The sequence below is a fragment of the Elephantulus edwardii genome, unplaced genomic scaffold, assembly GCF_000299155.1.
Source record: "Elephantulus edwardii isolate Elephantulus edwardi_28Jun2011 unplaced genomic scaffold, EleEdw1.0 scaffold00014, whole genome shotgun sequence".
In the NCBI taxonomy this organism is placed as follows: Eukaryota; Metazoa; Chordata; class Mammalia; order Macroscelidea; family Macroscelididae; genus Elephantulus; species Elephantulus edwardii.
Window position 1 is genome coordinate 13,194,538 of NW_006399764.1, and position 11,781 is coordinate 13,206,318.

At 37.4% G+C, this 11,781-nt stretch overlaps 1 protein-coding gene across 1 annotated transcript in view; it reads left to right on the top strand.

Moving 5' to 3' along the window:
• HAUS6 (HAUS augmin-like complex, subunit 6) overlaps nt 1-11,781 on the top strand; it is a 35,801-nt gene that overhangs the window by 14,546 nt on the left and 9,474 nt on the right. Inside the window, exons 6-11 of the mRNA XM_006881348.1 lie at nt 1,296-1,361; nt 1,823-1,871; nt 4,369-4,539; nt 6,204-6,397; nt 7,151-7,277; nt 7,728-7,834. Coding sequence (XP_006881410.1) covers nt 1,296-1,361; nt 1,823-1,871; nt 4,369-4,539; nt 6,204-6,397; nt 7,151-7,277; nt 7,728-7,834 — 714 coding nt within the window. The remainder of the gene's footprint in view (nt 1-1,295; nt 1,362-1,822; nt 1,872-4,368; nt 4,540-6,203; nt 6,398-7,150; nt 7,278-7,727; nt 7,835-11,781) is intronic.

Sequence of the window (11,781 nt, forward strand, 5' to 3'; positions counted from 1 at the left end):
ATTCCTCTTCATCTACTTTTTAAAAAGTTTGTTCTGTAAATTTACTTTATTACATGATGATTAATTTTTATGTTCATTTAAATAGAAGCTCCAGTAAGTAAATTTTCATTAAATACATATTCTATGATTTAGTAACTATTTTCCATTAGTTTTATCTAGTCAGCAAACTTTTAAAAAATTTCTATTACATGCCAGGTTTTGTTTTGGAGCCGGTGCAGTAGCATTGAACAAGACAGGCACGCTTACACTGGAGGAGTAGATTGTGGCTAGGTGGTTCAAACAACTATTGTAACGTGCTATTGTTGTTATGTACTGTTGAGTTGCCTGCAACTCACAGTGAGCCTGTGTACAACAGCCCTAAACCCTGCTCTATCCTGTGCCAGTCTCACTGTCTCCAGCACACCTACCCCGATTACCCCAGTCACTGAATCAGTCCACCTCATAGAGGGCCTTCCTAAGAATTTTAACATAACATTTTAAAATATTTTATTGCCTTTTTAAAGGTAAAAAATCCTTTGAAATGGTTTTAAAATTGAAACGTTGCCTGACTAGGTAAAATGTAAATGTAGTTGCACTGCCAACCAAAGACTAGCTTGAATCCCCCAGCTGCTTTGAAGGAGAAAGCAGTGAGATAGAGAAGGAGGTGTGTGAGGTAAAGATAAAACAGCCACATTTTTGTCACATTTTACTGACAGCCAACAGTTTTACTCAGAAAATTTCTCCAGAGTTCCTGATACAATAGCCCTTAGTCACTGTTCACACCTGGACTGAAATCACCTCTATGACTTTCCTTTCAGCCAAAACAGTAGACCGACCTATAAGGTGAACAGTAACATAGGTCAGAGTGCGTAGTTAGACCAGTCAGCTATACGAGACTCCAGGCAGCATTCGCTCAGGGGTAAAGCTCACAGGATAGGAAGGAATAATGGATGGAAATGGGACCTGCACTGGGAGGAGTGCTCCTGCAGAGGAAGCGTGAGGATTGCAGTCAGTGCCATGAAACAATGCATAGAGCTATGAATGGAAGACCAGATTGCTCTGTAAAATTTCACCAGAATCACAAAAAGTTAAAGAAAACTTATTTAAAATAGAATTAGTTACGGTCAGTAGCATCCTGTCTGTCAGATCATACTGGTGGTTTGAAGCAGTGTCCTTTGGAGGAAGGGCCTGGTGCCTGTTGGGTATATTGGGAAGAGTAGTCCTCAGTAGAAGAGTGTGAAATGTGGGCTATGCTAGTTGATTATAGTTGATATATTTTCTTTGGGGTTTTATTTTGTTTTGTTTTGTTTTTGCAGATTGATGCTTAAGCAAATAAGAGATTTGAGAGCAGAATGTTTAGAACTGCAAAACCACATAAAACAGTAAGTAACTTGTAGATGAAAGATTCCCTAGATATTAGTTAAAGTCCAGTGCTTCAGGGTGCTCTGGTGACCTCCTGGGTAAAGATCTTCACTGTTAACCCAAAGGCAGATAGGGTCAAATTTATCAGCTGCTTCTTGGGAGAATGATGGGCTGTCGCCTCCTACGTGATTTACAGCCTCTGAAAACCCGCTGGAGGGTTAAGTATGAGTAATTTCTGACTTGACAGCACATAACAACAGCCTATACTCTACAGGTGAAGAAATTGAGTCACAGAAACACTAATTAAAAATGTTTAAGTAACTAGGCTCTTTCCAGTGCATTATTGTTGCTTTGTGCTAGAATTTTATGAGATTTTAGGTGGAATGGTTATTATTTGGTTGATTTGTGTTATCAGTTCTTTGGATGTTAAATTGCCATGTGGTTTTCTTATGGTTTATTGAATGTTTTAATTTTTAACTAGAATGGAACCCTGTGATAACCAAGGTAATCTACAAGAGAAAGTTCAGAAGGTAAGATGAGAGAAATGCAATCTCTTTTATGTAATAATACAGTGTTAGCTCTGTTCTGTAGGACTCCTAAAGCCTTTTTAAAAATGTTACACTGTCAATATTTTTCTCAAACTCTACATGGTATAGATGATCATTAAAGTATTGACAGAATGCTTCTAAAACTCTTGAATTTTTGGGAAAAAAATGATATTTATAAAATACTAAATATAAAAAAATGCCTTCAATTATATGGTTGATTTAAAATTTTTTCCTGCTAGCAAGAAAAGTTTGACTTACCTGGAACTTAGTGTTAACTTCTTGTTGTTGTTGTTGATGATTGCCATTGAGTCGAGCACGACTCATAGCAACCCTATGAACAAAAGACTTGACTTTCTATAACTATTGTCATTTATCAAACATAGTTTCCAGAGGCATGTTGTCTAGGAAGTAGATGCCACTCCTGCTTATCTAAAATAATTGATGGGTGATAGAGAGTAAGTGGCGATGATAAGTGACACTGAGGCGCCTAGGAAGAAGTCTAGACAGTCTGATGCCTGCTGCATAGGTTACCTAGGCCTGCCTTTTGCCCTGGGTGAAGCCTTTCTCAAGATCTTTGTCCTACTTCTGTGATCATCAGGCTGTTTTGACTAGGTTAGATGTTTATCTTCCTAGGCACCTTGTCACTAGAAAAAGTGAGTTCCCTCTCTAGGATATAATTGTTTATAAATATATTTGTTGGTCACCTGCCATATAGCAAGCATTTTTCTAGATGTTAGGACTATAGCAGTGAAGAAAACAGAGTCACTCCTTTCATAAAAGTTTTGAATTGGTGAATATGAACATATATATTTCTGGAAGCAATTGCTGATTATAAATTTAAGAGCTTGGTATTGTACTTACTGGATTTTTTTACACCAACTCTGCGGAGTTTGATTAATACTTTCCAGTTTTCTGGGTCAGTAATCTTTTAGATACTGATATTTCCAAATTGAAAAATCTGAGAACCTGATTCTGGACCATTGTATATTCACCTAGAAAATGCCTTCCTGTGAGATCTCTAAATTGCTTTTAGTCTTTTTCTGTTCTCAGAATAAGACTCACTAAAGAATATTGTATTCTTAGAATATAATACTGTAATCAGAGAAATTTAATATAAATAGTAAGTCCTATGGAAATATACAGACACTTAATGTATCATGATTGGTAAAATTATCATGTTTATTTATCTCCTTAATTTAATTTTGCAAATTCTATCAAAGCATTTTGTTGTTATTCTGTGCCATTGACTTGAGTATGACTCAGTGACTTTGTATGACAGATCTGAACCCTGCCCTATCCTGTGCTATCCTCATCATCTCTGCCACACAAGAGCCCATTGTAACAGTCACTGTGTCAGTCCATCTTGTTGAAGATCTCTCCTTCACTGACCCTCCACTTTTCTGAGCATGATGTCCTTTTCCAAGGACTCACCCCTCCTAACAACTTGTCCAGAAATGTGAGAGAAGTGTCATCATCCTTCCCCATAAGGAGCGCTCTGGCTGCACCCTCTCTAAGACATATTTCTTTGTTCTCCTGGCAGTCCGTGGGATATTTAGTACTCTTCTCCAGCATCAAAACTCAAAAAGGCTTCGATAACTTCTGTCATCTTTATTCACGGTCCAACTGTCAGATACATAGCAAGTTCTTGAAAAGATCATGGCTTTGCTCAAGCATGGTATACAAAAATTAGATCTGTAGAGTGGTTTGATTATTTTTTCACAAAGCAAATACACCTTTGTAACTGTCATCCTCCAATGTTTAAAAAACATTACCCTCACACTCCTATCACTTAAAACTCCTTTCCCCAAGAGTGAACACTTACTTTGACTTTTTACAGCAAAGATTACTTTTGATTTTAAACTGTCAATAAAAATATATACATTATGGTATCAGCTTCTTGTCCTCAAGCATTATTTTTGATTATTGTGTGTAGTTGTACTAGGCCATTATCATTGTGCATAATGTTCTCTTAATGTAATAGTGCATGCCCATTTTACTCTAAACAATCTTTAGATTGTTTTAAGATATTGACTGTTACATAATCCTGTGAATATTTTTGTACCTGAATTTATAGTGTTTGTATGTGTCTAAGATTTAAGAAGCAGACTTTTCATATTTTAAGGTGTCAGAAACAGGAATGTTTCTTGAAATTGATGTGTAATGTTATTCTTCCCACTAGAATGTTTTATTATTTCTTCTTTAAAAATCTTTATTAGTTTGGCATATAAAAAAGATTACACTTTGGTGGTTTAAGATTGCTTAGATTTGTTTTGAAGATCATAGTGAGCTTGATTCTTCCAAGAAATTCTTTAATTTCAAATACCTTCTGGGTTTTTAGACTTAAAAATAGTTACTTAATTTATTTATCAGAAATTATCCAAAATTATTTATATCTAGATTTAAGCATAAATTTATATTTTATAACACTTTAGTATATGTTCAGATTATATTTAGTTTCTTTTTGTCTCTGTTTTCAAAGGTTCGATCATGGTGGGCTTTAGTGAATGAAACACTCGAGGTTTTGGAACAAGAGAGAGAAGTTGTTAGTTCAGTCCTTAGCCTTTCCAACCAGTACTCTTTAGATGGAACTAATGTTGCTATTAATATCCCAAGACTTTTACTTGACAAAATCGAAAAGCAAATGTGTCAGGTAAGCATTTATCAGTGAGAAAACTTTTGAGAAGTTGTAATGTCAAATGTTTTGATATGTATATTTTCACTGTAATTAAAAAGAAAGGATGTGAGTTATATATTTTATGTTGTTTTTCTTGTATTATTTTTACTACTTGCAAGATTTGTTGTGAGTATAGGTATTATAAGGGAGGTCTGATGGTTTAGTGGGAAAGAGCTGTGCTACCACCCCAGAGACATGTGGTTCGAATCTACCAGCTGCTTTGAGGGGGAAAGATGAGCATTTACCTCCTGGGAGATTAACTGTCTCTGAAAAATAGAGGGTCACCTATGGGTTGATTTCCAGCTCACCAGTATGTAACAGCAACTAGTGGCTTAATGGTAAGCAGTTGTGCTACCCACCCAAAGGCACATGATTTGAACCCACCACCAGCTCAGAGGGAGAAAGATAGATAGTATTTTCTCATGCAGTGTACAGTCTCTGAAAATCTGCTAGAGGGTCAGCTATGGGTTGCTTCTGGCTAAATAGTCCAACATCATAGGTTAGAACTTTCATAAAGAGGCATGCTTCTGAGGGTATTTGTCAGCTTTTATTAATTGTACTATTAGAGTTCTGGTTGTATAGTCCTTAGCAAGTTGCTGACTTATGAAAGACACTCCACCAAGCATTTGATGCTGTAGATCACATGAGAGAAGCTTACTTACGTTCTCCCGTGGAGCGGGTGGAGGATACAACCCAGTTGCCTTTGGGTTGGTAATGCAGCTTCCTACCGCTGGTCTACCAGAGCTTCCACTCCATCTTACAGGGTTGCTATAAGTCTGAATCAGCCATGACGTTGAATTTCTTTCTCATATTACAAATGCCCCGTCCTTTATTACCCAATTCATTGACTTTAAGAACCTCCTGTATATCCCGAGTTCCCAACGAGTGTTTTCCATTCTTTCCTTTAACCTAAATGCCATCTTCTTATTTATACTTGTTAATAGGATTTTTTCTTAGAAAATATGTGATTTATGTACTAAATAGGTATTAGTATACAGAGACTAGAAAGATAAAATACTGTTTTTAAGTCAAAAGAGTTTTCAAATTTAATAGGTAACTGAATAAACCCATCAGATACAGGGCATGTAAAAACTGAGATCTTCAAATTTAGATTTCTTAAGAGACTGGACAAGTAATTATTATACATGTTCACTTAATGAAACAACAGGGAGAAAATAAGTGATGAGATCTTTGAAGAACTAGATTTGATTTCTGTCTGAAAGCTATGACTTTTGAAATATTGGCAGATTTTAATCTTCCTTTTTTTAAATTCAAATGTTTCTATAGCCACAATTAGGCAGAGCAAATGAATATGTCAAAGTTTGAATGCAGTCTCTAAGGATAATCAGTTTGTCCCTGCTGTTAAAAAGTGAATTTGTGTTTTCCCCTTCAACCCGCACTTTCACCTCAATCTTTATTATAAATGTAGTATGTCATGTTCTTTAATAGTAATTGTTCTCACTGGAACAAATTTTTTTCCTGTGGTTTTCCTTTTTGAGGGAAAAGGAATTGTTTTCCTCATTTTTCTTTAAGCCAAGTTTTTGCATAATAGTAAAAGAAACACATACATTACATAACATAGTTTATATCTTCAGTGCCTGTAGTTTACTTCTGGATTTTTTTCCTCCCTTTATATTTAGTTGCACATTGGAAACGTTTATGAGTCTGGAAAACTGAACTTCTTAACAATTATTCAGCTATTAAATGAAGTCTTGAAAATAATGAAAAATGAACATTGTGAAGCTCACCAAGCAAAACCGACAATAGACCTTCAATACCTCGAAAAAGAGACCAGATTTCAGAAAGAAAGAGTATCAGAGCTGAAGCATTTGAGGTACACTGGAAAGATGCACTGTTAGTTTGTGGGAGGATGAAGGTGGTTTTGATATGTTTTCAGCAAAATTGATACATACTTAAAAATCTTTAGCTTTTTAGGGAACCCTGGTGAATTAGTGGTAAGGAGTTGTACTGACCACCCAAAAACACGCGGTTCAAATCCATCAGCTGCTCAGGAGGAAGAGGATGGACAGCCTCTCATATGATTGACTGTCTCTGAAAATCCTCTAGAGAGTCAGCTATGAGTGGGTTCTGACTGGTTAGCTATTGCAAATGATAAAATTATTACCAGTGTTCAGAAGAATTTATTACCTAATCAAATCCAAGGAGAGATACAGGAAATAAACAGGATAAATTTTCTCTTTGAAATGACTTTTTGCCATGTGATAAAATTTTACCTTTCCTTCTGTTGAATCAGCTAATAAAACTAGGTCTTTGAGGTTGGTTTAGTTTTTCTTCTTAATTGTACTTTAGATGAGCAGTCTCTCAAGTTTTGAGAGTGGACCGAGTGGAAATAGAGTTCTGAGATTAGAACCAGGAAAAACCATTGTCAGGATAAGTAGGGTAATAGTTGTATGACTGGTTTTTGCTCTTAAAAAAAAAAAAGGACTCTAAGTAGTCACTTGAGAATCTATTTAAAGTTTTGAATTCTGTATCTCCTTCCCCTTCCCTAAATTATTGTTTTCTTAAATTTTACTCAATTTCTTTTCTATATCCATAATTTGGATAATTTTCTTTAATGCTACAATAGGTATAAAGTGAAAGAAGATCTTGTATCTATAAGGCATTCTATTCTTGAGAAACAAGGAGAATGGTGTAAGAAGTGGGAAGAATTTCTTGGTGTGTCTCCATTCAGTCTAATTAAAAGTTCGACTCCGGTAAGTAATGCTGATTTTTCTATAGTAGGCTTGATGTTTCATAGGACAATAGAATTGTTTATGCATGTTTTCAATCTGCATTTGAGTGTGTAATTTTAATGTTTTAGTGTCTGTAGTTTTCCAAAATACATTATTAGAATTTTTTTGAACTGCTGTTGTGATTTAGTGACACTTTTAGATGAAAAATTTGTCTTAAAAAAATGAAACATCCTAATTTGAAGTAGTGAAGAGGATCATGTAATCTCCTGGTCCCCAACATTGTGTTTTGTTTAAAACAGTATAGTTTGCATATTTAGTCTTTCTGGTGGTTTGTTTTTGGTTTGATTTTTTTTTTAAGTCATTCTGTTTTTATTAAGAAAAAAAAATCATGTACTTATAGTTTCGTTTATTGATGTTGTGGTTGTACGTAAAATGTCTATATCTGTCATATTGTGAATTCTGTGTTTTAAGGCTGTGGATCTTTTACCACCTATGTCTCCACTTTCATTTGATCCTGCCTCAGAAGAAACATATGCAAAGAGTATTCTGTTTAAGTACCCTGCTACCCTTCCAGGTTGGTTGGTATTTTTTATTATGGTAAATCGTTCTTTTACATTTATTTGCTTGTCTTTTTTTCCCCCTCCAAGTTTTCTGCTGTGTAAAATGGATATGTCCTAAGCTTGATCTTTTGAGGCACTGTGTAAACTGGACAGCCAGTGGCATTAGTGGCATTTGGTAAATTTACAGTGCTTGCAGCCAACCACCACTTTCATCTAAATAGTTCAGAACGCTTCATCACTTCAAAGTAAATCCTCATACTCAGTAAGCACTGACTCTTTGTCCCTCTTTAGCACTTGACCACCATGTGTCTGCTTTTTGTGTTAACGGATTTACCTGTTCTGGCCCATTCAAATTAATGGACTCATACAGCATGCTGCCCTTTGGGATCTCACTTTTTTCATATGATATGCTTTAAGATTTACCTGTGTTGTAGCATATCTAATTCACAGTTCATAATTTTTTATCTACACAATCATCATTATAGTCAATTTTAGGGTATAGTTGGCTCTTAGGGAACGTTGGGCTGAGGAATATTACCCTCCCCCCAAGAATAAAACGTCTTTTTAATTACTTTTGGCTGCAATACATAATATTTACTGGAGGGATGAACTACTTACTCAGGATTAGAGTCACATTGCATTTTAAGTGGAAACCATCTCCCTGAATTAGGGGTAGGAAAAACCCGAAAATAAAGTCTGACATGTTGTTATTAGGTGTCACCAAGTTGACTACTAGTGGTGGCGACCCTCTGAATACCAGGTCGGAGCCCTGCCCTGCCCTGCACCATCCCCACGACCTCTGACATACTTAAGCACATTGTCTCTGTACCAGTCTGTTCTCGAGAGTCTGTCTCTCCGAACGTCTCCTTTTCCCAGCGTGATGTTCTTTTCTAAGGACTGGTCCCTCCTGACCACATTCCAGAAAGATGTGAGATCCTGGCATTTAAAGAATACCCGGATTGTACTTCCTGCAGGGCTTGTTTGTTTTTCCGGCGGTCCATGAAATAACCTAGTCCTCTGCTCCACCACAATTCAGACGCATTCTCCTGTGCTCCTTCTTTATTGTCCACCATGCATGAGGAGTTACTGAAAAGACTCGTTGGCTTAGACCCACCTTAGTCTTTCAGCTGACATTGTTGCTTTGAAAAGGTCCTCGACAGAGGATTTTCCCAGGCCAGTGTATCTTTCCCCCCTCCCCTTCTAATTTTTTTATTGGTTTACAAGTAGTAATTCATATACACTTTGTTTCATTCATGTACATTGTTTTAGACATTTATATGGTGTTTCATGTTTATTTTGTTTTCTACAATCATAGATATTGTACTTTATATAATTACTATTGATTCATACATATTATTACCCCGTCATTTGACCATCCCCATTGAATTTTTCTTACTCCGTCATCTCCTCATCTACGTGCTAACCTGCTATCCTAGTGATCTGCCTCCTTCCCCTTTTCTGCCCCTTCTCCATTTCTGCATCCCCTTTTGAACATTTATGTACATCTTGCTCAATTATTCTTCTAATTTTACAGTAATGGGCTTATGTAGTATTTGTCCTTAGGAGTTATGTCAGTCAGCATAATGCTCTCTAGACTCTCCCATGTTATACAGCAATTTACAGAATCGTCATTCCTTATTGGCACATAGTATTCTGTTGTCTCAATCCATTTTTGATTGTGGATGGCCATTTTCTGGTGCATCTTTTGGTTTCTTGACTGCTGTTATGCTTGGTGTTGATTGTGGATCCAAGTAAAATGACATTACAACTTTGATACATTTTTTTTATCCAATGACGTTTGAATACATGTAGATGTACATTTTAGGATTCCTTTTCAAAAAGTAACATGTTGAAAGAGAAAGAGACCTTGGGCTATTAAATTCTCTGTAATTGAGCCTTTGCCAGTCGTGCTTGTCACTGTGCTTCCACAGGATATATTTCTTCCTTTAGAATGAATGGTAAACTTGTACCTTGTTTTTTCAGTACTCTCATGCCTTCTTCCTCTCCATCTAGTTTGGGTGCCTATTGGTTGGTGTCTTTGTCCTCTGTGTATGGTTCCATCACAATATTACACTTTAAACCTTTGTGACAGTCCTTCCCTAGACTTCCTGCAGGTAGGGAATCTTTGCTTTTGGATTAAGTGTGTCTTGTTTTGTAGTAGCAATTTTGACTGGCAGTGACAGTCTTAGTTATCCAATGTTGAAATGAAATGGCAGATACTGTAAGTAGATGGGTTTAACAAATAGATGTGTTCTTTTATGGTTTAGGAGGCCAGAAGTCCAAATTCAAGGAGCTCTGATAGCGTAGTGTGCACTGTATTGCACTGCTAACCAAAAGGTCGATGATTCAAATCCACCAGCTGCTCCTCTATTAAAATTTATAATCTTAGAAACCTGATGGAGGGTTGCTGTGAGTCGAAATGAACTTGACATTAGTAGGGTGGGTCAGTTTGAGGGGAAAATGCTCTTCGTCACTTCTGGAGGAAGATCTTGTTTCCTCAGTATGTCCCGGGGCCTTGAGGATCTCTGTGTGCCTTGTCCTTCCCTGGTGTCAAGGGACATCCTCACACACTCCTCGCTATTCTTATGGTCCTAGGATGCCACCTTCTTGATTCCTCTTCCTTTTTTTGTGTCTAGTGACAGAAAAGGTGCCACACACCCTAGAGAAACTTTCCTTGATCAGGACTGTGTGAAATTAAGGGGTATTGAGTCCACTCTTAATCCATTTACAACGACATAGTTTCCACAGGCCTACACTTTGGAGAAAACAGTGCACCTGTGATCCCATATATCAGAACGGAACTGTTTCACTGAGTGTCCTAGGCTGGAATCTTTATTTTGAGAATGTGAGCATGGTGCAAGATTGGGCAATGTTTGATTCTGTTGTATGTGGGTTCAGTAGAGCTATTTCAACTCAGCCATGGCTTGGAGCTGACTTGAAGGTACCTACCGATAGACTTCCTGGAAGCAGATCACCGAATCTTTTATTTCTGTGGAGTAGCTGGTTGGTTTGAACTGCTAATCTTTTGATTAGCAGATGAACCCTTAACCTTTATGCCACCAGAGGTCCTTTTGTGAATGTCTTTTTGATCCCTGATTTTCACCACTGGGCCAATTAGCAGCACCGTAATAGACAGTGAAGAGATTGAGATTGTTAACTGCTTTAGTTTGCTTGGCTCCACTATCAGCACACTGGTATCAGCAGCCAGGAAATTAAAAGACTAATTGCTCTGGGAAAGTCTGCTGTCAGGGACATCTCCAGAGTACTAAAGAACAACGGTGTCAGTCTGGAGACTAATGTGCACCTGATCCAGGCCATGGTCTTTGCAGTTACATCTATATGCATCAGAAAGCGGGACAATTACCAGGGCTGATAGAAGGAGAATTGATACCTTTGAGCTATAATGCTAGAGAAGAATATTGAATATACCATGGACTGCCAGGAGAACAAACATGTTCGTCCTGGAGAAAGTGAGACCAGGCTGCTCCTTGGAGGCAAGGATTCTGAAGCTCCGTCTGACATAGTTTGGGCATGTATGTTGCAAGGAGAGACCAGGCCTTGGAGAGGGACATCTTGCTTAGGAGGGTGGAGGGATAGTGCAAGAGAGGAAGACCCTCGATGAGATGGATTAACTCATTGACTGGGGTAATGGAGATGATAAGGTTGGCTCAGGGTAGAGCAGAGTTCAGAACTGTTGCACATAGGGTCGCTATGAGTCAAAGGCGACTTGAAGGCACCTAATAACAATTGTACAGTAACTGGTATATAGTTATTCAATGATACATTGAATGATACTAGTCAGTATAGAATTATGATTGATGTCATTGATGCCCAGTTGGAATATACTGAGAATACCATGGACTGCTAGGGAAACAAACAGATTTGTCCTGGAAAGGGTTAAACCGGGTGGCTTCTTGGAGGCAAGGATTCTGAGGCTCCGTCTAACATACTTTGGACATGTTGTG